Raw genomic sequence first — 27,909 nt, 5'->3', positions numbered from 1 at the left:
TGCACGAGACTGAGCTAGCCCGTGGCCGCGCTCATCAGCGCGAGGAACAGCACCGCGACAACAGATCACCTCCCTTAAAATGTCAGGTCAGAATTTCTGAATTCACCGTTAAAACATCCTGTTGTTCCATCACGACCTCGCAATGTTTACAAAACAGAGAAATTATATTTTCTTGCTTCCATACATGATCCCTCTAGACAGTACTAGAGTAGACTCAAGCCCCCCAAAACCATCCAGTTTTGATACCCACAGCCCAAGCCTTCCTTTCTAGATCTCTCTAGATCAGACATTACTGTCCACCACAAACAACTGCTTTTAATAGAATTCTACAATATCTAATCAGAGTGAAAGATCCCATGCTATTTGTAATATTCACAGTTGCGTGACAACATTATATTAATGCACTAGTGAAATTTCCAGTAAAACCCAGTGAACTGATTTTATTGTACAATTGCTTTTGATAGTACAAAATAGAGATTCAATACTGTATGCGAGACAAAAAGTTACAAAAATGTTAACAGCAATCTGAAAAAGAACATTTGGAAATGGTAGTTTAACACTTATTTGCTTTTTTTCAAAATCATTTATCCATTTACTACATACATACTGTACAAATACATCTTCCTATACATCATTTACATTTCAGTAGCAGGCAATATCAAGTGTGTCCATCACCATCACAAGTGCTTGCAGAGGATCCACAACTTCTTGCATGTTATCCTTCCTCAAGACCCAGTCTGGTTTAATCCTGTGAAAAGATTAGTAGCTTGCATTAAAATATTTCAATGTCACAGCAGAAATAGAAGACTAATTTTTAAGCTCTTACCTTGAAACTGTTTTTATTCTTAGAGGAGTTAGTGGAACAGAGGAGCTCCCACCTAAGGCAGTGTTTGTTTTCTGCTTCACGAGCGTTCTCTCTGCATCCATCTTGTGTTTCCGAACTGTGAGTTTATAGAGGCTCTGAATGCATGAAACAGTTCTTGGCATGCCTCGGATTTCCTGAGGAAAGGTGAAAACAGCATACAGTCAATACTGCAAGTTCAAAAGCAGCTTAAATCAAGAAAATATGAGTGTGTTCACCATCTTGGAAATGCATTTTTTTTAAAACCAGTTTAGTTGAAACTAAGGTTACAGCCATAACAGGTCTGGGAGATATAAAAAAAAAATAAAATTTAAACACCATCAAAACATGCAAGAAAAGTATGTTAAATTAAACCATTAAATCCAAAACATCTAGGTCTTACCAAAGCTCTTTTTGAGTCCTTTGAGAGGATGGCCAGCAAACAACAGGTCTTTGTGAAAATGCTTCCTCCTTTCTCTGAAACTTTGTCCCCAGCTTTGCCTCTGTACATTTGCAGTAGGTCTAGTAAAGTATCTATAGAATTTTCAGCTTCATAAACTGCTCGAGTAGTTCTTTCATACTGTTAAACAAGAAAGAGAGCTTCTTGACAGACAGAACGTTAAAATATCCTTAGTTGACAGGTTACTATTCAGAGGTTAGAGGAAAAAGCAAAGTCCATATTTTCCCTTAGAATAAATTTGTAGCTGAACTGGTATCCAAGCAATACAAATCACTTCCGTCTGTACACAATCGTAACAGATTATAAAAAGGCGCCTTTTGTGCTTCCTCCCTTGTTTACAAACCCATAGAATCTGATTTTATATTAAAAATAAAGAAATAAATTAGAATAATTTAAGAGAAATTTAAAAATACTTGTGATAACCTTGCAATGCCTTAAGGCCATGAAATAATTTTTCCACCAAAAACCTCCATATAACTATTACAAGGTAAATAAATAACGGGTTTCAAAATAACAGTGAAAAATCAGAACCTATTTTTATTCAAAACCACTATTTCTGTTGTTCGAGATTTATTCAGAAATTTTGTGGATAAACAAGTGCTACAATGAAGTAGCCTACTACTTATAAACCTGCGGAAGAAAATATTCAAGTTACCTTTGAAACATTAAGTAGAACCTGAACTGAGTATCTGATCACATCCATGCATGGAACACTCCGGTTGCAGCTTCTAATCAGAACGAAAATACTGAAGATTGCTCTGCTCTGGGCCATATTTTCACAACACAGTGGGGACAGCCTGGTAGCCACCTCTAAAACAATTAAAGAACAACAAATAGAGAAAAGAAAACTCTGAAGTTCAAACAAAATAATAGCAATTCAGGATTTTCTCTATCTTTAAGTAAAAGTGCCATTATTGATTTAAGTAAGTGTTTCCACAGCAATAGTTTTAGTATTCCAGACTTAAAACTACTCAGACTAAACAATCCACAGAGAACATACACTGATAGTAAAAATGATAATAAACTTATGTTAGATATAGCACTACTAGGACTGACAGGAAATTAGAGCAATCATACAGGATTTTCTTTCTCTCCATATCCATTTAAATATTGTTCTTAAAACAATAATCTAATTTTTGTCTGGAAAATCCTCCATTATACCCTCTAATGCTCTCATGCACAAAGCCTAAATATCATTATGAACTCTCCGCAGCTGAAAAAAATCCAGTTTTTATCATTCTGAAAATCCACCATTTATAAGAAAACAAAATACTGACCAAGATGCTTTAGTGCTGCAAGAATGTAGGAGAGATGTTTGTATTTTAGAAGGTGGTCAATTGCAATTGCAGTTCTGTTGCCCAGTTTGTTTTCTTCTCTGCTCTTTTCATTGACCTTTTCTAAACTGCGTCTCAAAGCTCGGGTTTTTGCTGTGTCAGTCATCTTTCTCCAAGAATATCCCCTCCACAATGCCTACAGAAAAGGAATTCCACAAAGAGAAAAAGTTGTAAAGGAGGGACAAGATAAGAGAACTTTCTCATCATTCCAAATCAGTTTTACACAAGTCTGACAAAGTATTGAATGACCTTGGGTATTCAATCTTAAGTCATCGACACTCAGTGTTTATCTTTCAAATACTGGACTTTCAAGACAAAAGGCAAAAAAATCTATGCATATTTAGTCCACACACACTCCCACCTAAGTCAAGCTCGACCATTATCTGCTTAGTATTCCTTCATGATCTGTTTGCCTTCAGCTTTCACAGCTAAACCAAAGCTGACTTGGTTTGCAATTTCACTGGCAGTCATCAACCAAAGCAAAGAGCTTTCCTCTCTCCAAAAACCCATGAGAAAAAAAAAACCAAAACCAGATAATAAAAATAAACAAACCCAAACTGGTGATTTTCTTACAAGAAGTTGTTTACCTGAAATTTAATTATTCCCACTGCAAATCTCCTCCTGCGCCTGCAGGCGAGGAATCTCCGCACGTTTCTCTGGATCACAGCTGCCGCCTCATTCCTGTGCCTCAGCCAGCCTCGAACCGCACGTTGTAACCAAACGAGTCTCTGATAATTTCTTAAAAATCTCTTTCGTTGCATTTTTGCTCGGAACCATCTCTGTTTAAGATGAAAGTACCTTTCTGTTTATTTAAAACTCTTCCCCTACATTCCCTTCTCCCACCCTAAATGAGTGCTGATAAAACGTGTGTTTTCACACCAGCTTTGACAGATACAGGCACTAGAAACATCACCGGTCACAAATAACTTCCATGACTCTGACTGGGCTTTGGGTAGCTGAAATGCAAGACTGCAAAATAAAATCTTAACTAGGAGCCACCAGGAGCATTCTGAGGAGAGAAGGGTAGAGAAGGAAGGGTAGAGGAGGGGATAGATAGAATGGTTTTCACTTAGAAGGGACCTACAATGATCATCCAGACCAACTGTCTGACCACTTCAGGGCTGACCAAAAGAAAAAATACGTAACTCTCCCAGTTTATACTTGTGTCCAGCATTACTATGCCCTAGGATTCTCTTTCTCTTGGCTTGCTTTTAAGGAGAACCACCACTCCACTTTTCTCGTTTCCCAGCTCTGTTTCTTCCTTTCTATAAACAAAAAAGGGAGACAGGGTACTGTGGGCCATATCAGAGTAAAAAGCCCCTTTTCCATCCTTTTTCTCTTGCTTTAAAGGGAAAATCTAACTTATGGGGAGTAATACCAGATTTGTAATACCAGAAGTAGTAGGGCAAAGTTTGCCATGACATCTTTGATCAGAGAACAGCTGTTTCAGAGATCCCATTTCAGCCTCTCCATTTATCTAGTGCTTGCCTCCCATACTGGAACTAAGCTAATGGTCAGTTTGGAGACCTGAAAATCATTTTTACAATTGGTAGTGCTGCAATACAGACCTGATTTTGATCTTGTTTCTAGATAGGTAAAACCTGGTTTTATTAAAATGCTGCAACTTAAGCAGGCTCTGATGCCACTGGCAGATGAGAAGCATCCAACCAAATAAATCACAGTATCCCAGGGGATTGCTCACGTAAGGAGGTGCTCTACATTTCACAAATCTTACAGGTTGTTGTGCCTGATCTTTTCTATCTCCAGTAGGATATAAAGAAATAGGCTAAGACAGGACTCAGAAGTCTTTAGCAAGCTTGAAGGTCTGAAGGAAAACTTTCCCATCCATCCTCAGCTTTAAAATGCTTAAACCTCCAGAGCTTGTTTAGCTGTGTAAGCTACACAAGCAACATTATTTAAGCAACATTATTTAAGAAATCATAGTCTCCATAATTTAGCTTTATTTTCACATGTGAAGGAACCTCATTGTTTTAGTGCTACAGCTTAGCTCACAGAAAACAAGTTAGAATGTTACACGAATCATTCAGCCTTAATCACACCAACCTGTATTATAAGAACAGAAGAGATCTGGGTTTGTGCAAGTTTTAAGGTGAGGTGATTCCTGTAGGCCCTTTGAATTTTAATTGCAGAGATATGATGATATGCAGCTGCTTTAAAATAAAGAAGCCTCTTCTTTTGCTTCTGTTCTGAAATCTGCAGAAGGAAAACAAAACAGGGAGCATCTTTAATTTTCATACTCTGAGGTAGCTGGATGTCCACACAAAGAACATGGTCCACAGCAATATACTATTAGATACTGAAAATCACCTCAGAACTAAAGTAAGCTACCTCTCTGCAGTACCAAGTCTCTAATCTAAATGGTAACACAGAAGTGATTATAAGAAACATCATCAACCCATAGCAGAGAACAATTTCATTGCAAGCCTATGTGTGCAGAATTATCAGTTATAGGTAAGACACTAAGATCTCAGAAGCTAAAACAACACTCAACAGTGAAAATCTACTCCATTTCTAAACGATTGTAAGAAAAGGCTCAAACTGTGTTTGATCTATTCTGACCTGCCCAATCCTCAAAGCAGCCAACAAGAACTTGATTTTAACATCAAGAAATCAAGTTTTTCTCTCCTTGCCTGTCAGAATTAATGGTAAAACAGAGATACCTTACATCCAAAGCAAAGTTTCAATTTGAATTATACCAACCTTTTTCCTGACTAAATAACCCCGGATAAATGCTTGCAGTTTAACGACAGCTCTTCTAGTCTTATTGTATTTCATAAATTGAAGCCTGCCTTCCTGCCAAGCCCGCAGATGCTTTTGGATAATTAGAGCAGCAGCTTTTTGTTGAACAAATTTCCTTCTTGCCTTGAAACCTCTATATGCGTTTTGGATCAGACACGCAGCCTGGTGTTTCTGAAAAAGATATTATAGAATGCATTGATAATTCAACTTTTGTTCATTCATGTCAAGGTCAGTACACATTTATTTTTAGTCCTAGGGGGTTTTTTCCACCATAAGAACAAAAATGGAATGAGAAATACAAGTAAACTCATACAGTAGCAGTTTATATAAAATGCACTTTCACATTTTGGAAGGTCTTTTCACTTAACTAAATAGGGTCAAAATATGGGCTTAAACTTTTGCAAGCAATAACGCCAGCAGAAAATTTGGCATTTTCTTTCGGTATCAGTATATAGAGGGGTAATTCAACAATTGGAATTGCTCAAAATCTACAATCAACCCTGTTGCTTAAAGCAAAAAATGACACAATATTTTGAAGATTGAACACCTTTGACTTGAACAATTTTCACTCTGGTTCCACCTTTTCTATGCTTCTGCACATTGATGACAAAAATCATTCAAATATATTGCAAACTTTTACAGTAACCATGACACATCAGAGTGCCAGTGAAAACATACCTCTCTTAGAAGTCTCCTGGCCCTGTACTGCCTGTATGCCAACTGAATCTTAACTGCAGCACTCCTGGTTGCCAGAAACTGCTGCCGAAGCATTCGCGCACTGCGGGTCGCTCTCCAGACTCTTTGGATGGTAAGGGCACAGGACTTTAGCTTCAAAAACCTAACATATAAATGCATTTTTAAGTAAGAAAACAGTGATGGTTTATGAAATCATTAAGATAGATATTGGGAAAGCAGAGCTGTTCTCAACCAGATCTTGGAACACTAGAAAACAGGAACAGCCAGCAACACTAGCAGAAAGACTGATTTTAAACAAAAGATACTTTCTAGTTTCCCGTAGGAGGTATTTCCCTAACTTACTGCCAAAGGAGGCTGGGGAAGGACACAGCGGTTTGAAAGGCATTGGACAGACTGACATACAACAGGTCCATAAAAGGATAATAACGGGAATAGGCGGGGATGTTTAAAAAGCAGGGATGCTGAGGGAGGACCTTGTATCACTGAACAGCATCCTCTACTGCTACTGGAAAGGCACAGTTCAGAATGAGATGAACTATCAGGCTGATCTCATAGCAAAATAAACATAAACCACTTTAGCTTTTCCATTGTGGATTAAAATGAAATAGTTTTTCAACCTACAATTTGTATGCTGGAATTTTAACAATATCCAGAATATATTTCTTGCAAAAAGGTGAATAAAAAGATCAAGGCCTATTCTTTCTAGAGCCTCAATTTAGACTTGTGAAAGAGCTTCCATTCCAGGAAAACAATTAAACGTAATGAAAACCTTGTGCAAAAGAATAACCCCACCTGCACCAGTAGGGTTATACTCATGCACATTACAAGGATGCTGCAGGGGCAGAGCCTGAGAACCTGAAGAGTTCTAGAGTGTGCAGTACAGCACTAAAGAATTACAAAATAAAAGCTTTGAAAAGTAGAATGATGTATCTCAGATCGGTATTACCGAGTCCGCAGCTGTCTGGCTCTGCAGTGACTCTGGATAACAAGGGTAGCTCTGAGCACAGACACATATTCTTTTCGTGCCTCGTGACCTCGGAACCAGGCTTGGATGACTTTTGCTGCTCTCATTTTGCTAACCCACTGCCTGGCTTTATAACCTCTGTATGCTGCCTATTAGAGAAATAAAAATAATAAAAAAAATCAGAACTGTTAATGGAATGAACAAAATTAAAAATATCACATCAACAGGAACAATTTTTAGGATTTTGACCTCTAAAATACTACAAATAATAAATTTTTCACAACTAAAAAACGTTTTCAAAAGCAAGTGAAACATATCCAGGGAAATACCACAAATGCCACTCCTTAATGTTATTCTGCAAAAATAACTATATTGCGAAGAAACAAGAGATTAAAAAACCCAAACAAGCACTCAATAAAAACTACTTTTACAATTACCTGAATTGTAATGGCGGCTTTTTTCATTTGATGGAATCTGTGTTGATCAATATTCCGCATCCGATGGGCTCTGTAGTGCTGCTGTATTAACACAGCAGAAAATTTACAAAGAAGATATTTCTGTCGCTGAATAAATCCACGGAAAAAGGCCTTCAAGGAAAAAGACAATCTTGGAATATTTCATCATTTGCATCATATCAGCAGGGAATGTTTGAATACTTCTATGTATAGCTGTACTCACTGGCTTGTTATTAAAAAAACAATATAAATAAACTTATTTCCAATGTCAAAAATAATTTTTTTCTACCTTTTAAGGAAAGTAACCATGCCTATATTGTTCAGGATGTGTAACTTAAACATTCAGAAAATAACTGAATACCAATACCCCTGAAACACAGGTGAGGAAAGCACATCTGATTTCTATCAGTTAAGTAGAGCATGTGGTCTCCAACACAAGAGTAAAACCAACCCAGGAAATTCTTAAGAGAATCCTAGAATGGTTTGGGTTGAAAGGGACCTTTAAAGATGGTCTAGTTCCAACCTACTCAACATGGGCAGGGATATCCATTAGGGCCAATTAGTAAACCTAGGAGGACTAACATGATTGATTTACTCACACCTTCCTAAACATGAGTCCTTAAGAATGTAGGAATTGTGGGTTTTGCCATTTATGCCACCTTATACTCACTACCAGTGCCCTCTCATACAATACATCAAGACAGCTTTCATTCATATTCCCATCAAAGAAAACATTCATTAAGCCACTAATATTTAGGGATGAAATTCAGTTGTTCTAAAGAACCTTATTTCTGTGTACTGTGGTAGTAAGCTTTATACATCTGCTGTATAGTACACTTCAGACACTGATTCCACTTTAGTTTGCAAGAGCAGTAAATCTTTAAAACACCTACAAATGAAAACCAAAACATCCAAATCCCAGTACAATTCATTCAGAAGTACCTGAATTTTAATTGTGCTTTCTTTCATTTTGTGAAACCTCTTCCTTTCGATGTATCCTCTGACTGTGGCCTGCACAAGGATAACGTTCCTCCGGGTTTGTAAGTAAGTCATTCTCTGGTGTTTCACAGTCAGGTGGGACCGGTAGTGCCGCTGCAGGACAACTGCTGCTCTTTTATAGCTCATATACTGTGATTTATATTTATGCATTAAGTAATAGGATTGCAATGTGACAGCTGCTGCTCTGAGTTGAGTGTATTTTCTACGCTGCAGAGCCATCTGAAGAAAAGACTGAATCTTTCTTGCAGCTCGTAGTTGCCTTGCTGTTTTTCTCGCTTTTGTAGCTCGGAAGGCAGACTGAATAACTACTATGGCTTGTCTTTGAGCCAAGTACTCTGCCCTCTGTGAACGAGCCCTGAGACACGATCTGTACCACCTCTGAACAGCAACTGCTGAGCTCCGGATCAGTGTATAGCGAGTCCGTGCTTTTTGGCATCGGAACACGGACTGGATCGTTACTGCTGCTGATTTCTGTGCAAGAAAGCGTCTCCTCTCCATGCACATTCTTAAGAATGATTGAATGCGCTGTGCAGCAACATTGGCTTTATACAACTGCCTGGCTTTCCTAGCACGAAAAGCAGCCTGAAGGCAAATAACAGCCTTTCTTATTTCTGCATAATTTCTCATGGCAGCTTCTCTTGCCATTTTGGCTCTGAACCTCTGCTGTGTGACGGTGGCAGCCCAGCACAGCTGTTTGTAACACCTACGTTGTACGTACGTGCGATAGCTGGACTGTATTACAACTGCTGAAACATGCAGAAGTTTCAGTTCCTGCCGTGCCTTCATGCCTCTGTATGCTGCTTGAATAATGAGAATGGAATTCTTCATTGTCAGATACTTCTTGCGTTGGTTCTTTCCTTTCAAATAGGATCGATAGTAGTTCTGTATAACCACAGCTGCAATCCTCATATTCTGATAGGCTCTCCTGTCCCTGAGCATCCTGTAGGCTGCCTGTATTGTACTGGCAGCTAAATGCATGTGCTTGAGACTCCTCCTCACCCTGACACCTCTGTACACAGCCTGGATGTGAAGAGCTGCTCTGCGGAGAGAGCGATATTCCAAAGCATGCTGCCTTGCCAGAGCCGAAGCTCGGTACCGTCTCTGAAAGACAAGAGTAGCTGCTTTGAGAGAGACATATCTCTGATGTTCTCGGAAGGCTTTAAAGTTTTTCTGAACAACAGTTGCAGCACGGTGCATTTCTTGCTTTTGTTTCCTCACTTGCCTGTCTCGAAAAGCCCTCTGGATACAAGTTGCTGCTTTCTTTAATGAAGTGTAATGCTCTACAGCAATTCTCCTGAGCCTGTGGGCTCTGTACCTCCTCTGTATCAGCTGGACCGCCCACTGAACTCTTCTGTAATGACAGTACTGCCTGTACATTCGGTAGTTTCTCTGTATTGTAAGTGCTGCCTCACGTTGTCTCTTCAGGAAGCATCTTGTTTTCATTCCTCTGTAGACAGCTTGAAGAACTAAAACAGAATTGTACAGTTTTAAGTACTTTTCTCTCTCACGCTTCCCTTCCCTGTAAGCTCGATAACGTTGCTGTATGATTACTGAAGCAAGCCTGAGTGCTCGATAAGAAGTGTGAATTTTACGCATTCTTAACATTGCTTGAATAACTACAGCAGCTTTATGCATTTGCTGCATTTTTTTCCTTACCACAGATCCTCTATAAGCAGCCTGTATGATGATAGCGGCATTAAGGAGAGAGAGATATTTTTGACGCTGAATATTTGCTAGTTTTGTTGCTCTGTATTTTCTCTGAATTACAACAGCAGCTGACTTAACGGAAAGAAAGCGTTTTCTTTCAAGGAAAGTTCTAAACCTTCTTTGAATAATCACAGCCGATTCATTCATGGTTCTAATATGTTTTCTTGTTTTCATACCACGGAACGCAGCCTGGATGCGTAGTACAGCATTTTTCATAATCATGTAGTTGTGAATTTGTGCATCTCGCTCCTTACAAGCACGGAACCACTGCTGAATCTGCCTCGTTGCAAGCAACAACTGTCTGAAATCCCTCTGTTGTTTGTGCATCCGATAATAGGACTGGATTACTGCTGCTGACTGGTGCATAATTTTTAAGTCTTGTCGGACTTTCATGCCTCTGCAAGCAGCCTGGAGGATAATAACAGACCTCTTTAGTTCCAAGTACTTTTTGCGTTGCATTTTACCTGAACAAAATGCTCTGTATTGCCTTTGAATTCTTATTGCGGCCATTCTCATTGACCGATATTTTATGCTCATGCGATACATCTTAAACATGGCTTGGATGCAGACAGCAGCTTGGTGCATACACTGAACCTGTCGCCTCACTCTTACACCTCTGTAAATCGCCTGCACTTGGACTGTGACTCTTTTTAATGACAAATACCTCTGCCTTTGACATCTAGCATAAATGACTGCACGGTAACGCCTTTGAATGGCTATAGCCGCAGATCTAAGTCTTTCATATTCCTTCCTGACCAGGTAAGATTTGAAGGCAGCTTGTATGGTTGTAGCAGCTTTGTTTAGTTTGTTCAGTTGTCTCCTCACAGTCATCCCACGGTAAGCAGACTGCAAGACTAACGCAGCTGCCTTGGTTTTTAGAAAAGCTGCACGTTGGGCTTTTTTCATACAGTAGGCTCTGTAGTATTTCTGAATCACCAAAGCAGCTTGTCTTAGTTGCTTGTATTTTAGTTGATTTATATGCATTCTGTAACAGGACTGAATAATCGTTGCAAGATGATGCTTCTTCTGAATCTTTTTTCTCACAGCTTTCCCCCTCCATAGTGCCTGAAGACGCACTGCAGCATTTTGCAGCTGAACATATTCTTGCCGTTGTCTCTGGCCTAGAACCTTGGCTCTGTAATGCCTTTGGATGGTCAGCACAGCATGCTTCACAAGCCTGAATTTCTTCACAGCCATGAATTTTCTGAAGGTAGACTGTATCCTAGTAGCAGCAACGTGCTGTCTTTGAATCTGCTTTCGCACCTTCCAGCCACGAAAAGCTGCTTGCAAAGAAAGCACTGCTGCTCTTATCATTAAGAAGTTCAGTCTTTGCCTCTTACCATCCTTACAATTTCTGTACCACCTCTGAATCACAATGGAGGCCTGAATCATTGCCCTGTGTTTCACTCGTGCAGCATGAGCTCTAAAAGCAGTCTGAATTTTAATAGCAGCTCTGCATTCAACTTTGAGCTTTTTGCGTGTTTTATAACCCCTGTAGGCTGACTGTAAGCACACAGCTGCTTTTCTAATTTGCAAGAACTCCTGCCTGTGACCCCGGGTCTTTTTGCAGGCACGATAACGTTGTTGAATGACAATGGCAGCCCTACAGATGCTTAAGTACCATTGCCGGTCCCTCTTCATTCTGTAGCAGGCCTGAAGTAATATTGCAGCCTCCCTCCACCTTTGTATTTGTTTCCTGACCAGATAGCCTCGAACTAGAGCCTGAATTCTTATGCAACTTCTCTTCAACTCCCTATAATCTTCTTTAAATTGAAGAGCACGTCTCCGAGAGCGATACCTTCGCTGGACGTAAAGCGTTGCTTCCCTCAGTGCACAGTAATGCTTACGGACTCGCCTCATCTTTGCAAGAGCTTGAATCTTCACAGTGGCATCTCTCAGGTTTTTAAATCTCTTCCTGGCAACATAAGCACGGAAACTGGACTGAATTCTGATCACGGATCTCAGGATACGAGCCTGTCTCCTGGCTTGCATCCCTCTGTAGGCAGACTGGATAACAACGGCGGCCTGGCGCACCCTCTGGAAAGCAGCAGCTGCTTTTGTAGTGGCCACGTGTGCCCTATAACGGGTTTGAATTACACAAGCGGCATTTTTAATCTCTTTGTATCTTTTTACTTGTTGGTATTTTCTCAGGTGTGACTGCAATATAGTAACAGATTTTTTTAACTGCAGGAATCTTTGTTTTTCTCGTTTCATTCTCCACAGTGATTGAATAACACACGCTGCTTTTGCTTGTCTGTAGAGTTCTCGTGCCTTCATGCCTCTAAAAGCAGCTTGGAGAACTATCACTGCCGCACGCTTTTGCAAATAAGACTCCCTCTCAACTTTGCCCAGTTTATATGTTCTGTAATACTGCTGAATTGTCACTATTTTTGCCCTGTGCTCCTGGTAAACACGTCTGGCCAGCTGACACCTGTACCAAGCCTGAATCTTGATAACATTTTGCTTAACATGTAGATACTGCTTCAGGTCTCTGTGCATCCTGTACCAAGACTGTATGACAAGGGCAGCCCTCCTTCTCTTAGCCAGTTCTGAAGATTGCCATTTTCGGAAATAACTCTGAATCACCAAAGCTGCTTTAATTTTCTGTTGAATTTTGTATTTTCTCCATCTTCTGAATGCAGACTGAATAGTAAGTGCTGAAGACTTTAGGATTTCATATCTTTGCTGATCTATTTTTGCCAACTTAGTTGCACGCAGATGTCTCTGAATTGTAACAGTAGCCCAAACAATTCGCTTATATGCGGCAACAGCCTTCACCATCCTTATCTTTGCTTGTACAAAAATAACACAGTGTTTCAGCTGTAGGTATCTTTTCCTTGCACAGTATCTCCTCCAATAAGCCTGCAGGTTAAAAAAAAGAAAAAAAAAATTGTATTTTCTTCATATGTTGAGTTAAGCATAAATGAGGACTGCGATCTTCAGACTTTATAAGATTTCTTATCCCTATACTTATCAGAACAGAGAGTATTCTGAGTTTAAAGGGACCCACAAAATCAAGTCCTACACTTGACTGCATGGCCCATACCAGGATCAAGCCCATGACTTTGGTGTTGTTGACACCATGCTTTAACCAACTGAACTCACCTCTTGGTCTTAATCCCTAGAAAGTCAAATCCAGAAACCTATTTAAAAAAAAAAAGCTAAACAGCTTTTAAACATTTTAAATTCTGTGAAAAACCACAAGTTGCCCTGGCAAAAGCAGATTCCCTTTTACACTATCTGATGAATTAGCGATTCCTTAATATCCATTCTAAAAAGTCTTAGGAGTGCAATCTTTGGGTAATGGTGGTGAAAGTATGTTGAGAAACTGAATTAACTGCCCAAACTACCATTGCTATGTCTGCCACTCTGAATGTGCCCACTGCAGGTGAGGTAATTCTAGAAGAGTAATTGTTTTTTAAAGCTTCTTAAGTAATGTTCAGCAGCTGCAAAGAAGAAAAACAACACAATCTCAATCAGTCCTTATATTAACTGTAAGGCCCTGTGTTTTAATGCTTATGGTACTCCCAAATATTCACCAAGAAGGATTAATAGTTAATTTAATAGCACATTACCATCATTCCCTGGAAAGAAAAACTTATTAAACCTCTCAAAAGCAGAGGGGGGAAAAAATAATAAAAAGTATTACATTTCACAAAAGCATTAATTGCTGCAAGCAGCACAAATGGTCCTTTAGTGAGGCTCTTTCTTAGAAGTTTCAGGGGGTTTCTTTGTTGTGTAATCTTGCTTTAGACTGTATTACCTGAATGACTGTGGCAGATTTATTTCTGGCTTCCTCCAGTTTTGCTTTTTTCAGGTTGAAGAGAGTCATCCTGGCCTGGTAGCCTCGCCAGTGCTTCTGGATGAAAATGGCTGCATTCTCTTTCCTCAGGATGCGTCGGCGAGCCAAAAAGCTCATTGCAGATTTTTGAATTATCCGAGCAGCTTTGTGTCTTTCCTACAAAGAGTAAATTTCAACTGAATATTAGCTATGGAATTTTCAATCAAATTTTTGATTTCAATAAATATCTACAGCAATTTCAAAAAATTACAGTACCTTTGCACACTTTGTAAGATCAATTAATCAAAATAATTACTACAACGTTTAAAGGGTTTTGATTCCTTCTCCCCCATCAACATCTTTACTATTAGTTATTTCAAGAGTTGTAAAGGGAATGCTTTATCATCATTGTTAATGTTGTGTAGATTTTACACAGTAGAGAAACTGGAGATGAAAAAGCCTAAATACGAACCTCTGTCCCTTTCTACTGATAGATTCTTTGAATATCTCACTCGAACACTGTTCCAGCATCAATATGTAACTCAGCAAGACACAGTGGTGGCATTTATCAACCTTAAGCTGTCACAGTTTTAAAACCTTCACTAAATCTCGTATAACTACCAGAAAATCAAGATACAGAATATCTGAACTCTTGAAAGTCAATTCAAAAGACTAGTGAAGCTTAGCTCCTTAACAAAAATAGTAAATCCGTGCAGAAGTTTAATTACTCCTCTCTTCTTATAGACATTAATAGGAATTGTTGCGGGTTAGGTTTGTTCCCTTTTGTCTTAAAGAACTTTTTCCCCATAAGTTGCTAAGAGACAAAGTACTGGTGCTTAGATGAAACTTGACTAACACAAAGGAGGGGGAAGATCACACGAGTTTTGGGGGAGGGAGAAGGACAGGGCTGGGGGAGCTGCGTGTTCTGCTTGCTCTGGGCATTGGAGAGGACGATCAGGTTGCTCTTTGCCGTGGGAGAAGTCCACAATCAGCTGAAAGTCCGGTCCCGGGAGATCTACCATCATCTATCTGCTCTCGTGTGCCCAGGAATTCTGAGCTCCTTTGCCTGCCCTGCAGGAGCTGGGCCAGCCCTGCCCAGGAGTCCCAGCTTCTTCTGCGCTGCTCTTTGTGCTACACTGTAGCCCCGCACCCCCTTGCCTGCCGGGACATCATCCCCTGCCTGATGGGGACATCCTGCCTTTCCAGCCACCAGCCCGGCATTTCCATGGCTCCAGCTTGGTGCTCTTAGGGTCCCAAGGGATCAGACTGCCCCAGGCTTTGTGAAACAAAGCCCCGCAAAGTTCCTGGTTCTGTTTATTATTATTGCTGTAGTTTTTGTTGTTTGTTTGCCTTGTTGTACATACTAGTAAAGAACTGTTATTCCTTTCCCCATACCTCTGCCTGAAAAGCCCCCTTTAATTTTCTAAATTATAATAACTTAGAGGGAGGGGATTGGAATTCCCCATTCCTAGAGAGGCCCCGCCCCACCCTAGAAGATACCTGTCTTCCAAACCAAGACAGGGATTGACTACTCCTTTAGTTTTAAGGAAGCAGTGAAACTATTTTATATTTGAAATGCTGGGAGAAGAGTTTAAAGATATTAGGAAAAGAGTGACACAAAAAAGAACAGTAGCCTCTAAACACCTGTAATTTCCTCAGAAGTCTAAAAGAAAAGTGGAGCTTAGTAGATTACACCACAACCAAGCCCACATATTTTGATTATAGAAATGGCACTCATTAGTTTAAATGCCAATATTAGTCAAAAAACCCCTGTATTTTCCATTGAATTTATTTTTTTTTCTTAATGTAGAAGCTATGAATATTGCACAAGCAAAGAGTACCTGAGAGAGTTTCAGTTCCCTTTTCAGCCTGTAGTTCCTCCAAGCAGCCTGAATTACTCGCGCAGCTCGAGTTTCTTGGCGAAGATCGAGAAGCCGTGAACACAGAAATGACAGGTAGGTGATAACAACCTGCAGAAACACAGAACACAGCAGGGTGAGGGCTGTACAAAAGAGCAGAATATATTCACACAAGGGCAGAACACGTTTGTATCAACTCTAAAGGCATTGTACCTTCTCATCAGGAATTGTATTTGACATGTCTGCATGATGAATCATTGCTGGTATCCCACCTAGGTCAGAAACTGCAGCATTGATCAGCTGGAAGTTTTGCTTTTCATTGTCCAAGAGTTCCTTGTATAGGACTGAGGGAGCTACAGCTTTATAAAGACAAAATATTAGTCAAATCAAACTGTGCAAAGAAACAGATTTAACATGAACTTCAGTACATCAAATAACTCACTTTGATCAAACATTTCTTCCACAACATTTAGAGAAGTGTCAGACTCAGATGAGGAGGAAGAGTTTAGTCCCACTGTAACAGTTCTTGAACATTCTACAGTTTGAGTTGTTCGTTGGCACACAGCTTCCAAAGGCACGTAACAGGGGTGATAGTGATGAATCAAATAACATAATACTCTGCCATCTGAGAAACACACTGTGAAGTTTTCCACCTGTTAAATAAAATACAAATTCCTTGAATTTTTGTTTTTGTGGTATAAACTATATAAAATATAGAATTTCTTCTCTTGTACCTTTAAATGTGGCCACATGTAAATTATTTTTTTAACAACAACAAAAAAAATTAGGTAGCTATTGTTTCCCTTGAACATTTACTGTACAGTGACATACAGCTGTGAGAGCCCAGAAAACAAAAGTGTGAGTCATTATATAATGAATCTACATTTACAAAACCAGTCTATCTACAGCAGGATCCCAAATAAACTTCTATAGGTACCTTTACACTAGGTTTTCAATGCAGAAATAAGTTCTGAATTTGCATCAGTTGTAAGAGCTCTGTTTCACCCTTCAGAAAGACTAGCAGCTGCTACTGTATTCTGACCAGAGGAAGGTCTCTAACCAGGGCTTCTCTTCTTGCAATGAGCAAATATATCCCTTTCAAACAAACATCTCTGAAGAGATGAACTGACCTTCCCCCAAACATTAGTTTAATTCTCATAACTTTTATAAACATTGGAAATGTTTATAAACTTTTAAAATGAAGGCTCAGTAAAATTCCAGAAACAATTCCCATTCCAGCAAAAAATGTTCCATTTTTAAAAAGCATTTTTATGCACAAGACTAACTGGAAGGGGAAATTTTTTGTTCAGATTTGTTTAAAGAGAGAGGTGCAGCTAAACTCACGGAACAATGGTTATATCAAATCAAGTCCAGAAGAATATTTACAAATAATCATCATTGACTTCTACTACCTATTCGAAGGTTTGAAGAACTCTGTCTATAAAGAATTAAAACAGCACAGGGTGTTCTTGAGGAAGTATATCCAAAATTATTTACCTTGATATTGTAAAATCTACAAACAGCATTAACCCATGCCATCAGCAGCTTCACATTCTCACTGTAAGTTTGAGACGAGAAGTTATTACTGTCTTCCTGTACTTCAGGATAATTTGGAGAAGTCTTGACAGCACCCAGTAGTGCTTTTCTCTTGTGTGTGTTCTTCAAAAACTCAATTTCTTCTTTTAAATGTTCCACATTCAGAAAAACATTCACCTGTTAGGAAGGAAAACAAAAAATGGACATGTCAACAGCCTGACAAATCTTACAGCAGCTGGATGCAGAGCTTTAGACATGGCATTTTAAAGAGAATCTACACTCAGTTCTTAGTAGTACCTGCCACACAATCAATAGTAGATAATCTGGACTTGCCAGCATATATGGCAGATAAAAAAACCCTGAATATATCCTTTCCCACTGTTCTGTGCTAAAGAGTTACTGTATTAGTTAACAGATGGGAGAAACAGGGAAACTCCCTGTGTAATTTCAATGTACTTTCAGAGGAAACAACAATTTCAGGGTTCTGCCTGCAGTTCCATTGAGCCCATGTACCAATCCTCTTTTAAGGGACTCCAAAACGACTTGAGCTGGTTGGAGAGCAAGCAGCATATCCACAGGGCTTGGATAAAGCCACTATTCACTCAAGTTATTTCTCTAATCAGAAGCAATGCAACTGTGACACATGCATCAGAATAACTGACTGAAGGAAGTTAACAATATAATAGCGTAATAGTATTTAGGAAAGAAAATAATCACATTTGATTTTTATTATAATGTCCTATTTTAGTGATAGTTCTGTGGCTGAAGTCTTTAATATTCTTGGTTTACATACACCTAATTGCACTTACATTCCTAGTGGTGAAATTCCACCTCAAATTTTATCATATTTTGCCTTCATACATTAAGTTCCTTTCAACTGGATTTGTCAGTTGGACACTTATTTTTAAAATACATTCTGACTCAAGTTAACTCTCAAAACAGTCTTAAGAAAACTATTTTTACTTCTTCTACTAACTTTCAAAATGTCACTGCAGTAATGGCTAAGAAATCTTCATTCTTATTTCAAGAATGTTTCATTGACTGTTTCAGATAAAAGGAAGAAAAAGTAGAAGAGCTATAGCTTCAGAGATTACTCTATAATTGTCTATCAATGTAAGCTCAAAATGGCCTTTTCAGTTACTAAAAGTCTACCTGCAGTTTGAGATCAACATTTATTTTACTTTTAAGTATCAATTCTGCTATGATACAGCATAAACCCACAAGTTCATTTTTTTTCCCAAAAACTTGAATGAATGCATAAGAAAAAGCACAGTTAAAACATTATCCAAGCTGTATTGTTAGGGGAACAATTAGCAGTTTAGTAAAGTTTACACGGAGTTTTGAATGTACAAAGCAAATAATCTCAGTCTAAAATTTGATTAGTAAAGGCTTTCACAAACATCAAATATTCCTGAAAGAGTAGTGTTTTCATTATTACTTCTTTGTAACTGGCAAAAAACAAACAAAATAAGCAATTGAATTGTACCTGGAAGGCAAAGACAATTTTCCACAGCAGTGCTAACGTTCGTTCTCTGTGTCTATCCACAATATCCCTGGAGTCAATTGAAGCACCTATCAAATAAAACAAGGGATTAGAGTGTGCAGTAGTTATCTGATGCACTTAGAATAACCATGATTTCTAGGCCTTACCAGTTTCATCTTTCAAGTGCACTCCTCGCTCTTTAAGGACATTAAGAACAATATCAACATTATGCATCTTCTGTAGCCGACTTATTGCAGGAACTCTCAGTTGTTTCGAAAGACTCCAGTTTTTGGTCAGAAGCTCCACTGTTCTCCTAACAAAGGCAATTGCATGATTCAATGCTTCTGATGAGCTCACATTAAGTATTATATAAAAGAAAAGAAATATTTCAATAGAATTCTGTATCAACGCACACAAGACGAATGCCACATTGTAAGTCCACGGCCAGGTTTGTTACAGCAAAATCAAATTCATCAAGTGGAGTTTGAATATGGCTGACAGGTAGTCCTAAGAAACCCAGATGGCGGGAAAGGTCACCTTCACCACTCAGGAAGTCCCGGGAAAATGCAAGCAAAAGGTCTTTGCTAGCCTAAATTTAAAATAAAAAGAAAATAAAATAAAACCTTAACACTACAATATTTGTCAATCAGAATACAATTTTCATCCCTTGTACCTCCCAAATTACATTTCATATTTCCTTGCCTAGTTCTTAAAATTACAGGGGTTCTTTAATTATTTTTAGCAAGTCACACAGCTTTAACTTTTGTCAGATTAAAAACAATAAAATCTACACTGAGTCTTAGGACAATACTGGAGGGAGACATCAAATGACAGCTCTCACCTTGAACTCTGCATCCTTACAAAAGAGGCAGGGGTCATGGTCAATCATTCTGGACTGTTTGGCACAATCCAGAAAGCAAACCAATAGCAGCAATTTTTTCAGTGTGAACTTTGACAAAGCTTCTTCATGACCTAAAAGGATAGTCATCAGTAAGTGATAGTTTAAAAATCAACTGCTACAAATAAATTATTTTGGAAGCAGTTATTACCTTCCCGGTAGAGGTGGGGCACGACGGGATGTCTGTATTCAGCTGCAATGTCAGGGTTCCACAGCAAGCGATTAAGGATAAATATTGCTAAACCCATAACATCACTATTACTCTCCAAAGCTATCAGTTCTCCATAAATAGTCTAATATGAAAGAAGGGTAAAAAAAACAGAAGTGTTGAAAGTTACCTTAAATACTATGTGATTTTTTGAACAATATTGAATTTCTAAAATAGTAAATGGTAATTGGTATTTAAATATCAAACAGTTTTCAAGTGAGTCCCTGAAAGGTAAAGCCAAAGGAACTTTCGGAAGATCTGTTCTCATTTCAAAACATGTATGATCATCTACATCTAATAAATCAATCAGGAATGTCTTTAAGATGACCACATTCTTCTCCAGTTTAGTAAAGTGAAACTAATAGGGATATGCTTTTGTGTTATTGGTCATGGAATTAATTTCCACTATCCCTGATTAAATGTTTTCCTTCTTAATAAAGAAATCACTTTTTTAAAGCAAGTATGTTGTAACAATTTAAAATATATGCATCATGCAATAACTAAACTTAACCTGCCTGAATTAGTATGACAGAAAATATAAAGAAACCCAAAACAACCTCTACTAAAAAAATTGCTAAATGTCCTTTAAATTTAAGATTATAGATTAGAGACTATACACAGTGCACTTACCTCCAGACCTATACGCAGCCATAAAGGGTTGTAAGATAAAAGCCAGTTAAGGATTTTCTGCCTTTCTCCTGCAAGAGAGCACCTTTTAATATTAGAACCAGCAAACATTTCATATTAATGCAAAAATTTCTATTAACCAATTTTAGATTAACCAAACTCAGCGTGTGAATACTCTTTTTCCTCCTTACAAGAGGAGAGAATCCCAGGATTCAGTCCCCTTACCTATGTCTTTCCAGAGGTGCCTGTCCCTGCGGACCAGCAGGCGCCTGGTCTCGATCTCCACCTCGAGTTTCTGGATGGCTTTGACCATGGTTTCGGAGGTGAACAGGCGGCAGGCCTCGCGCCGCAGCCTGTTCAGCTTACGGCGAGCCGTGTACGCTTTGAGAGATGCCTCATCTTTCGTGGGTGCCTTAGGAAGGCTCCTTTTGTGATGGTTCTCTTCCCCCAAGACAAGAGCAGCTGCATTTACTGTTTAAACACGCACAAAAAGCAAGCATTTACATCTCAAATAAAGGTACCTTTCCACACCTCATTTATTTTTTCCCCTCTTAAGGCTGACATTTTGTTATTTTTATTCTGACTGATGATTTATCCTTCAGGAAGCTTGCCAGCTGTTGCACTATACATATGTTGCAAAGTACAAGAATACTAGTCAACTATTAAAAATAAGAACGCTTATTTCATAAGCGAGCAGTGCTAGGAATTCAGTTTTAAGATTAATGATTCCATCTTCATTTTTTTCAAATGAAGCTAAAGATGGAGCAGAAAGTAGGTTATCCTTTTAGTAAAGTGCCAGCCATAATATTTTCCAGCAGGTGGGGATTCCCCACTCCCCACTCACTGAGGAGTGCCATGGCCACACATGCCAGTGCATTCCTGTTGCAGAGCACCATCCCCATGCAGGGGTGTGCTGTGCTTGCCATGAGCTAGTGAGCCATCTACACTTACCAGAACGGGGAGAAATATAACATGATTCTGAAAAGGCTTACTGTGAAATGAGTATTACTACTCCTCAGTGATAATAAAGTATATTACATAAAGTTTAAGAAAATGAGAAGACAAAATTACTGTACTCTTACCTTGTGAGGTATTTGTTTTTACATTGAAGTCATCTGGGGTAAGTACAAAATTTAACCACCAGGTGAAACCTCGTTGCTGCTTCTCCTTCCAACGTTCATCATAAAACATGTTTTTAGCAGCAAAAGGCATTGGGTGCCTAGGGATGACTTTAAAAAAAACCAAAACAACAAAAACGTTTGGTAACCAATATTTCATTGTGGAAAGGATTCATGTTTGACACTCCATTTAGCACTATAGCCAGAAAAAAGTAGATTGTTAAAATCTTCAGGGACTTGCAGATCAGGGACTAATAAATAAATTTCAGCCACAAAATATGGCTTGAGTTGTTACAGCCCTAGAACTAAGACAAGATAGCTCGAACCTGGGCCTTTTGCAATGGGGCAAACCCAAACTGAACTGGATTACATTCATGAAGAACCATTTCATAAATTCATTTTTCTGATCAGATCAACTTAGTATGGACTAACTGCAAAATTTTTATCTCGGTGGGAAGAAATTTTCTCTTTTGAGGTATTCTGTTGTTGCCTTAAAATGCTACCAGATACAGAACAGGAATTTAACTGATAGCCATCAGTATGCTAGGAGTAGAACCGTAATGCAGCTTTTACACTTACAGGCCAATCTGAAAAAAGTAACATTTGCTTTTAGCTGACCATATGTTGCAACCAATTTTCTTATAAGCAGTCAAAACAGACCACAAAAGGTTACATGTATTGTTCTACTTGGTATTGATTCATTTCAGGTACTATCTTCTATTCCCTCTCAGCTCTAACCAGTTAGTTCTTACCTGACACCAGCAGTACAATTGTGACATTCTGTTCAGTGTTTTACCAAACACCAGGAGTCTGCCTACCTGTTTTCAGTGGTTTCACAAATGTCAGGTGTGACTGGGCCAATCCAGGGACAGGTTTATTAATTCTCTTGGTAGCTTTAGATGTCTTCTGAAGTGAAGATCCTACAAGCATCAACACACAAATATCAACAGCAAATATGTCAGTGAAAGCAAACGTATTAAAGTTCACATCACTTCTAAAGCACAGAACTAGAATAATTCCCCATGAACCATTCAAAAGGTATTGATGATCTAAAAAGGGGAGGAAGGAAGATGTATGGACACAGGTAACTAGACTGGTGAGCCCCACTTCTGTGCCTGGGAATATCATGAACAGATCCTCAGGGAAGTGATGTTATAGCACATATAAGACCAGGAGCTGATTCAAGACAGTGAGCATGGCTTTACTAAGGGCAGATTGTCCCTGACCTGTCTGGTGGCCTTCTGTAGTGGCTGACACAGTCAACAAGGGAAACCAACTGATGTCATCTACCTAGAGTTCTGTAAAGCCTTCCACACGGACCCACAGGTAACATCCTCGCCTCCACACTGGAGAGATATGGATTTGGAGGGTGTATCATTGGGTGGATAAGGAATTGCAGCCAGAGAGTTGTGGTCCATGGCCCAGGCGAAGGCTGGTGACGGTGTCCCTCAGGGATCTGTCTTGGGACTGGTGATCTTTAATACTTTATCAATGACAGAGAGATCAAGCGCACCCTTGGCACGTCTGCAGGTGACACGAACCTGAGCTGTGCAGGTGACACAACACACTGGGAGAAGAACTCAGAGGGAGCAGCCCTGCAGAGGAGGACTTAGGGGTTCTGGTGGATGAAAAGCTGAGCCAAGAGTGTGCAGTCACTAGACTAGAAGGGCAACTGAATCCTGGGCTGTGTCAAGAGGGGTGGCCAGAGGTCAAGAGAGAGGATTGTTCCCCTCTCCTCTGCCCTTGTCCAGCTCATCCAGATTTATCCTAATGGATTAACAGAAATAACCTGGTACATGGCACACCTTTTTCTGCTGCATATCAATACTTTCAGCACACTGTTTTTATGAAGATCATCTTAAAAAGCCTGACATAGAAGTGCATTACTGAAAGCCCCAAATCAAATCCAGATCATAGAACTGATCATTTAACTGAAGAAAGCAGCATGTACTTTTTTTATCTGAAATCCATGATGATTTTTTTCTGGCAGTTAAAATCTGCAAATTAAATGCATCTAAGTTCCAGACCCTCATTCCTTTCATATTCCAGAGCATATTTGGGGTTGGAACAGTTAGAAAACCCAAAATAAACTGAAATGCAAGCCATCAGCATTTTCTGTTCTTCAAGCAACAAAGTATCAGCAAACAATAAGGAACTACACAAGAACTACAGAGAACTACACAAGGCTGACAACAAGTTAATCATAGAGAGTAAAAAGCAGGCAGAATGAAAAAGACTTAGGAACTTCTTCACTGGAAGGGTGGTTAGGAATTATCACAGGCTGCCCAGCAAAGCGGTGGAATCACCATCCCTAAAAGTGTTGAAAAGGTGCATGGACGTGGCACCTGGGTGGTGAACATGGTGGTGCCAAGTTAATGGCTGGACTCAGTGTTCCAAGAGGTCTTTTCCGACCTTCATGATTCTGCTTTTGAAAATATGTGACAACAGCACTGGAAGCAAACATTCACAGTGGTAAATGTACACATGAGAAGTCTTGTGCAATAAGTCTCCAGAATTTGATTTATATAACAAGGTCTCTGCTCAAGAGCTTTTATATACTCTACCTATCACTGTAATTAAAAAAATTACACAGGAATAAAGTAAATTTGAAGCCAATTACACAACCAAAACTCTAACCTAGTTTTCAGGTTTTTAAAACACCCAATACCCAAAAAATTGCAAGGGCCCATATTTCAGAGATATGAAATATTGCTGACTGTTGCCAGACAGTCCAGTTTGCTATACACCTTTCCTAATCAAAGCCACCTTTCAGAAAACGGTACATGGAGGAAGCACTGCTCACCAGCTTTCTTCCTCTGCCCTACTCTCTCTCCACTTGCGGGTTTGAAGGCCGATGGTCGTCCGGCCACGCGTGTTTGATTGTCCATGCTAGTGGTAAGAGCTCTTTTTCTTTCCACTTCTTCCACATGCACCGGAGCTGTAACTCTGCTATTTCCTACATAAGTTTCACTTTTCCTCTTACGACACAAAGAAGTTGATCCAGTAGATGAATTTATCTTGTCATTGTGACACTTATTTTCAGGTGAAATGGGAGCTGTAACTGGCAAGGGTTTAGATGTTTCTGCTTCCATCTGTCCAGGCACCACATTAACACATCCCATTATTGCCTTATTAAGGCATTTTTTAGATTTTGGCTGGCGTGTATCTTTTCTTGTTTCTTCAGCAGCACCAGCCTTACTTTTTATGACGGTGGCAGAAAGAATTGGACGCTTTTTTGTTTGCTCTCTCCGAGAAGGATTGTCAGTCTGATGTGCCTGTGCAGAAGGAAAACTGCAGTGATCTTCTTTGGGTTTATCGCAATCAAATGCCTGTGATTTTACATTATGCAGCTCAAAGACTTCATTTAAGCTATGTTCTATGTGAACATGTGTTTCCGTCTCTACACCTCCATCTTTTTTCCATTTTGAGGGTAGAAATCTCTTAACAACATAAGTCTCTGTGGTGGACGATACTAATGCTGCCTCAGGTTTAGGAGTCTTTGATGGTTTATCTGACAAACTGTCCTTCACAAATTGATCAGGTGACAGAATTGGAAAAGGCTGTTCTATTGCATCTAAATCCACTTGATAATTGTCATTTACAAAAGCATCTGGACTTAAAATTCTCCTTGTACTTAAAACAGGGGCAGAAGCGGAGTGCTCTGGACTGGAAACTGGTGAGAGCGTAAAATTAAGAACCCCCCCATCACTTGAAATTGGCAATTGCGCTAATCCAGCAGAACTGGAGGCACTTTCAGGTTGCAATTGATCGTGCTCAGTAGCACACTTATTGACGTTACAGATGTCTATCTCAGGCAACAACTCCTCCCTTCCAGAGGCAGCGATATCCCCAAATGTAGTAGACCGTCTCAGGGCAAGTGGTGTGTGAACAGTATTGCCACGCTCTTCTGGCACTGCTGCAATAGGAGAAGGAGGCAGCTGATTTTCTGAGCCAGCAGGAGGGTCATTTCCTTGGCATGTACTACTCTGCACCGAGTTCTGATTCTCACATGACTGAAGGGGACTTCTAAGTCTCTCCACCTTCTGAGAGACTTGAAATGTTTTATTTTTAATTTCTGAAGTACTCTTCTTAACTTTTATTGCAGATGTTCCTGAAGAGTTCTTCTTTTTTAATGCATCCCAAAGACTCTTCTGAAAAAGAACCATATATAAAAGTTAGTGTGCTGGCTTTCTAAATTCATCTACACGTAAAAGTAAACATTACTAGCATCCCCATTCAAAGTTTTAAAAGACTATAAAAAGAACCCCTGATCCAAATTTCACAATGCCTTATTTTCAGGCTTGAAAAACGTTTATTTGGTCACGTTTCAGTTTTATTCTTTAAGCTGCAGTTTATCAGTACCTACTTTCCAACCCAGCTAAAAAAAGTTGAGGACAATGGGCATTTCCACAGCATCATTTATCACTTTATAGTCCTCCTTCACTGAATTTTCTAGTAATAAAAACAGTATTTGCATCAGAGATGACAAGATTTTTTGTACCTTAACAGAATTAAGATACAAAAAACACACACTCACCTTTTTCTTTGGGGGCTGCTCAGCAGCACCAAGGAGCACAGCTTGATGTTTTACAACATCATTAACAACAAAAGTCACCAGCTCTCTGATTTTTCCTTCTTCTAATGGTGTCCATGTGACAGAAACAAATATTCTTTGTCCAGACTATTGGAGAAAAAGAAATATTTAGTATCTAGCATTTAGGTACACTTAGGTAAACACTGAAGATCAAATAATCAACCAAACAATGAGCAGTATATGGAAGTAATACATACCATGACAATGATAAAAATGATAAAAAACTGTTACATGTTTAAATGTCAGTTTTCCCTCTTTGACATGTAAACTTAAGCAACCCCTGTCAAAGATGTTGCTTTACTAAAAGATCATGTACCTCTGAATCAAACTACAGTGGACAACAAGAAAGAATATAAATGTAACACATAGCTTATGGAGAAGGTTTGAGTGAAGCTAAGTAGAAGAAATCACATAATTTTTTGCATGCATTAACCAAGTAAGTCCTCTAGAATAATTTTGAGAGAATTATGGTGGGAAAAACAATCAGAGGTTGATTAACTTATGACCTCAGCCGACCCTAAATATAAGTGTTGATTTTTTTACACAAATTTAACACATAAGTCCTTCGAAAAAAAGTAAGACACTGCAAATTATCAAAGAAGTCATGAAGCTTTCTATTCATTAATTCCTATAGGAACACATTATTCAAGCACTTTGCAGTGAGACTTCATCCTGGTTTTATAAGCCCATAGTTGCAAGAGATGCCCGGAGCGTTTCTTCCTCTTTCACAAACATTCTGGACAGTCCAGATAATTGTAGATCAGTTCGTCTAAATTGTTCTTTTAAAAACTGGCATTGGACTAGCCACAGTCTGCACTTTCTTAGGTATGGTAAATGTTTAATCTCATTTTAAGCATGCTTTGCTCTCTGTTGTGTCAGCTAATTAACGAGAACAGTGAACTAGCATCCTCTTCCCTCAGCCTTTTTCCTAAACACATGCCCTGAAACTTTCTGACAGGTCTGTCTTTAAACCAACATTTCCAAAGAAGAGTTCATTTCATATTATTTTTCTATCCTCGCTGCAAACACCTGGTTGTTGAAGCAGGCTGGAGCGCCTTCGCAGCTTTGACAGCCGCCAGCCAGAGGGGCCCGACCCCGCCATCCCCGTCCGCCGCCGCCCTTCGGGGCGAACCGCGCGACACGGCCCGGCACAGGCACCGCGCTCAGCGGGGCCGCGCCTGCCTCACATCCCGGTCACTGCCGGCTGCCCTCGCCGCTCCTCCCTCGCCCCCCGGCGCTGCAGCCGCCAGAGCTCCCGCCCGTCCCCTCTCGTGTCCCCCGCCCCGTACCTCCACAAAGAAGCGGCGGTGCTCGATGCTGAAGCCCCTGGCAGCGGCCGGAAAGCGGTCGATGACCACTTCGGCATCATCCTCGTTGGGGTTGTCGATGCCCAGCAGACGAGTGCGGGAGGCGCCCACGCGCAGGCGGCCAAAGCTAAGGAAGGGCGGCCGGGAAAAGTAGCTCAGAACCAGCACGGCGGGGTCCTCATCCGCGTCCTCCTCGCCGCCCCGCAGGGCCCAGCGCCGCCGGGCGGGGTTGTTGGGGCTGCGGTCGCCCCGTGCCGCTGCGGTAACGGAGCCCGCGGCCAT

The 27,909-nt window shown here is 39.8% G+C and overlaps 1 protein-coding gene across 1 annotated transcript; it reads right to left on the bottom strand.

Annotated features, from left to right (window-relative positions):
- Positions 1-318: 318 nt before the first annotated feature.
- ASPM (assembly factor for spindle microtubules) lies at positions 319-27,909 on the bottom strand. The gene is made up of 29 exons (XM_040073471.2): positions 27,610-27,909; positions 26,264-26,407; positions 24,530-25,877; positions 22,545-22,646; positions 21,691-21,837; positions 20,834-21,079; positions 20,612-20,679; positions 19,925-20,066; positions 19,717-19,847; positions 19,289-19,464; positions 19,043-19,188; positions 18,879-18,964; positions 17,354-17,569; positions 16,299-16,509; positions 16,070-16,215; positions 15,839-15,967; positions 13,980-14,174; positions 8,453-13,078; positions 7,493-7,642; positions 7,038-7,204; positions 6,074-6,233; positions 5,357-5,566; positions 4,700-4,849; positions 3,223-3,414; positions 2,579-2,771; positions 1,957-2,111; positions 1,245-1,421; positions 827-999; positions 319-748 (listed from the first exon to the last, which is right to left on the bottom strand). Exons 1-29 carry the CDS (start codon positions 27,907-27,909, stop codon positions 643-645), a joined length of 10,392 nt encoding a protein of 3,463 aa, XP_039929405.1. The 3' UTR covers positions 319-642.

This window comes from Hirundo rustica, chromosome 9 (genome assembly GCF_015227805.2).
Source record: "Hirundo rustica isolate bHirRus1 chromosome 9, bHirRus1.pri.v3, whole genome shotgun sequence".
NCBI classification, from domain to species: Eukaryota; Metazoa; Chordata; class Aves; order Passeriformes; family Hirundinidae; genus Hirundo; species Hirundo rustica.
Note: the sequence above shows the minus strand (reverse complement) of the source record. Positions and strands in the feature narration are given on the sequence as shown.